Here is a 2,449-nt window from a genome sequence, read left to right on the forward strand (position 1 = left end):
AGAGAGGTAGTCAGAGATGGTTCTGTTGGTATTAGTGAGAAATAGTTTTGCATACATGCTCATTATGGCTGTCATTTCATTGAGTCTTATGTATTTGGCAGACAATTTTAATTCAAGCTACAGCTTTGGCAATGATTTTTTGAACCTATGAACTTGACTTTTCCTTAAAAGCACAGCAGAATGAAAGTTCTACAGGCTAGTGTTAGCTTGGTTCATTGATTTATCCCTAGAAATTAAAATGATTCAAGACATACAATAAATACAAAATAAATGTAATTTAAATGAATGGATGAATAAAACCATTAATTCATTAACTAATTAATTAATCAAGGGAGATTAATTTAATCAAGGATCAAATTTTCACTGCTTCATTTCTCTAATTATAAAACACAAAAGACCCAGTTCTTGTCCAGGAAAAGAAGCACCCTTTCATAATCAAGGATTTTGGATGAAGATGTGTGGACAGAGTTCATACAACTTCTTTCCAAGGTAGTCCATTAGCCTTTGAACTTGAAATGCAATGAAGCTTCCACAAGTCTCAGCATCCATTAGTGAAAGCTAAGTAAAATGAACTTGTATCACAACCTGGCAGCAGTAGGTTAGGACCAGAAGATGTTCATTAAGGCTAGAATATATAAGACTTCCTTGCAAAATTATTAGTAAAAGAATGAAATAGGAGTCTTATTTTTTAGTAAAGACACGGAGCACCCGCTCTCGAATCTGTTTGGTCCTCACACCATAAATGATGGGGTTGAGTGAGGGCGGGATAACCAAATAGAGGTTAGCAATGAGAATATGAATATAGCGGGGAACGTTATGTCCAAATCGATGAGTGAGGAAAGAGAAGACTGAGGGGATATAGAAAACACAGATGACCCCAACATGGGAGCCACACGTGCTTAGGGATTTCAGCCGTGCATCCTGTGATGGGAGTCGGAAGACAGCACGGAGAATGTAAACGTAGGAAATGCCAATGAGGACCAGGTTCAGAACAAACAATGACACAACAAAGAGCCCGTAGATAGCATTGATACGGATGTTTCCACAGGACAACTTTGCAATGCCCATGTGCTCACAGTAGGAATGAGCTATTATCCGAGCCTGACAAAAGGGAAGGCGGTAGATGAGATAGATCATGGGAAATGTTAGTAGGACTGGACGAATTACAATGCACAAGCTGATGCCCACCAGCACCCGGGATGTTAAGATGGTCGTGTAGTGGAGTGGAGCACAGATAGCTACATAACGGTCAAAGGCCATGGCCAGTAAGACCTCAGCTTCCATGCCAGTGAGGGCATGGATCAGAAACATCTGGGCCACACAAGCTCCAAAGTAAATCTCGTGTGCATCAAACCACAAGATACCCAGCATCCGGGGCACAGAGGTGGTGGAAAGACCCAAATCAATTGTTGAAAGGATGGCCAGAAAGTAGAACATGGGTTCCCGGAGGTTCTGCTCTGTCTTGATGACGAGCAGAATTATGACATTGCCCAGGAGAGCCACAAGGTAAACAGAGCAGAAAGGCAGGGAGATCCAGCCATGGACTTTTTCCAAACCTGGGATTCCAATGAGGAAAACTGTGGCTGGGTGGAAAAGGCTCCTGTTGACGTTTTCCATTTTGTCACTTGTCAAAGATGAAGGAGGTTAAGCTGCTCCTCCTGTGGGGGAGAAAAAGAGAGAGAAGAAGTTATCAGAATAAGAAAGTGCACATCAATTGCTAGCTTAGTGTTTCAGGGTAGAGTTGATGTCATGTTTACTATATGAGTAGGCCTGTTACTCAAGAACATATATTGAATCAGCCCCAGGGCCAATTAGCAGGTGAGGCTCAGGTCGAATTCAGAGAGCCTTCTGCCTGCTGACTGAGTTCTAATTCCAAATAAGGCAACCTGCAGCAAACTCAATGCAGAGCTCTAATAGGTAGAGCTCACCATTCACTTTGAAAGAGAACAAGATGTGAATCCACTCTGGGAAATCCACTCTCTCTCTCGAGTGACACTGAAAACATCAAGACTGTGCCCACTGCCAAGTTAGCACGTTACAGAGGCAGTCAAAAGTACCTTTAAGTAATCCACAATAAAAAATAAATCATAGATCCAAGTGTATAGATACTCACACAATGAAAACCTGAATTCTTCTGACTCATTGTTTGCCATAGAGATACATGCATAAAAACTCTGACCTGCCTTCAGTAACATCTCGCAGACACCAAATCAGATTATGAGACACAGTCACACGTTCTCAGACAAGTGCTGGCTCCATGAGATGCCTGGCCAGGAGCAGAAACAGTTGATTGTTCATGATTTACACACCGCACAGGGGATCAGTTGGAAAAAGGAGGAGAGTCATCTAATGCCATCTGCCCACTTTTGCTCAGTATCCACACTATATCAGGTACTCTCAGAGCACCTGTTGATTTCACCTGTGTTAATTTCACCACTACTATGGTGAA

General features: G+C 42.1%; 1 protein-coding gene across 1 annotated transcript; it reads right to left on the bottom strand.

The window, feature by feature from the left end:
• Positions 1-681: 681 nt before the first annotated feature.
• On the bottom strand, positions 682-1,617 carry LOC118982910 (olfactory receptor 52J3). Its single transcript, XM_037040057.1, has one exon. The coding sequence runs from the start codon at positions 1,615-1,617 to the stop codon at positions 682-684; it is 936 nt and encodes a 311-aa protein (XP_036895952.1).
• Positions 1,618-2,449: the final 832 nt, after the last annotated feature.

This window comes from Sturnira hondurensis, unplaced genomic scaffold (assembly GCF_014824575.4).
Source record: "Sturnira hondurensis isolate 20B ecotype Veracruz unplaced genomic scaffold, ASM1482457v3 Scaffold0002532, whole genome shotgun sequence".
In the NCBI taxonomy this organism is placed as follows: Eukaryota; Metazoa; Chordata; class Mammalia; order Chiroptera; family Phyllostomidae; genus Sturnira; species Sturnira hondurensis.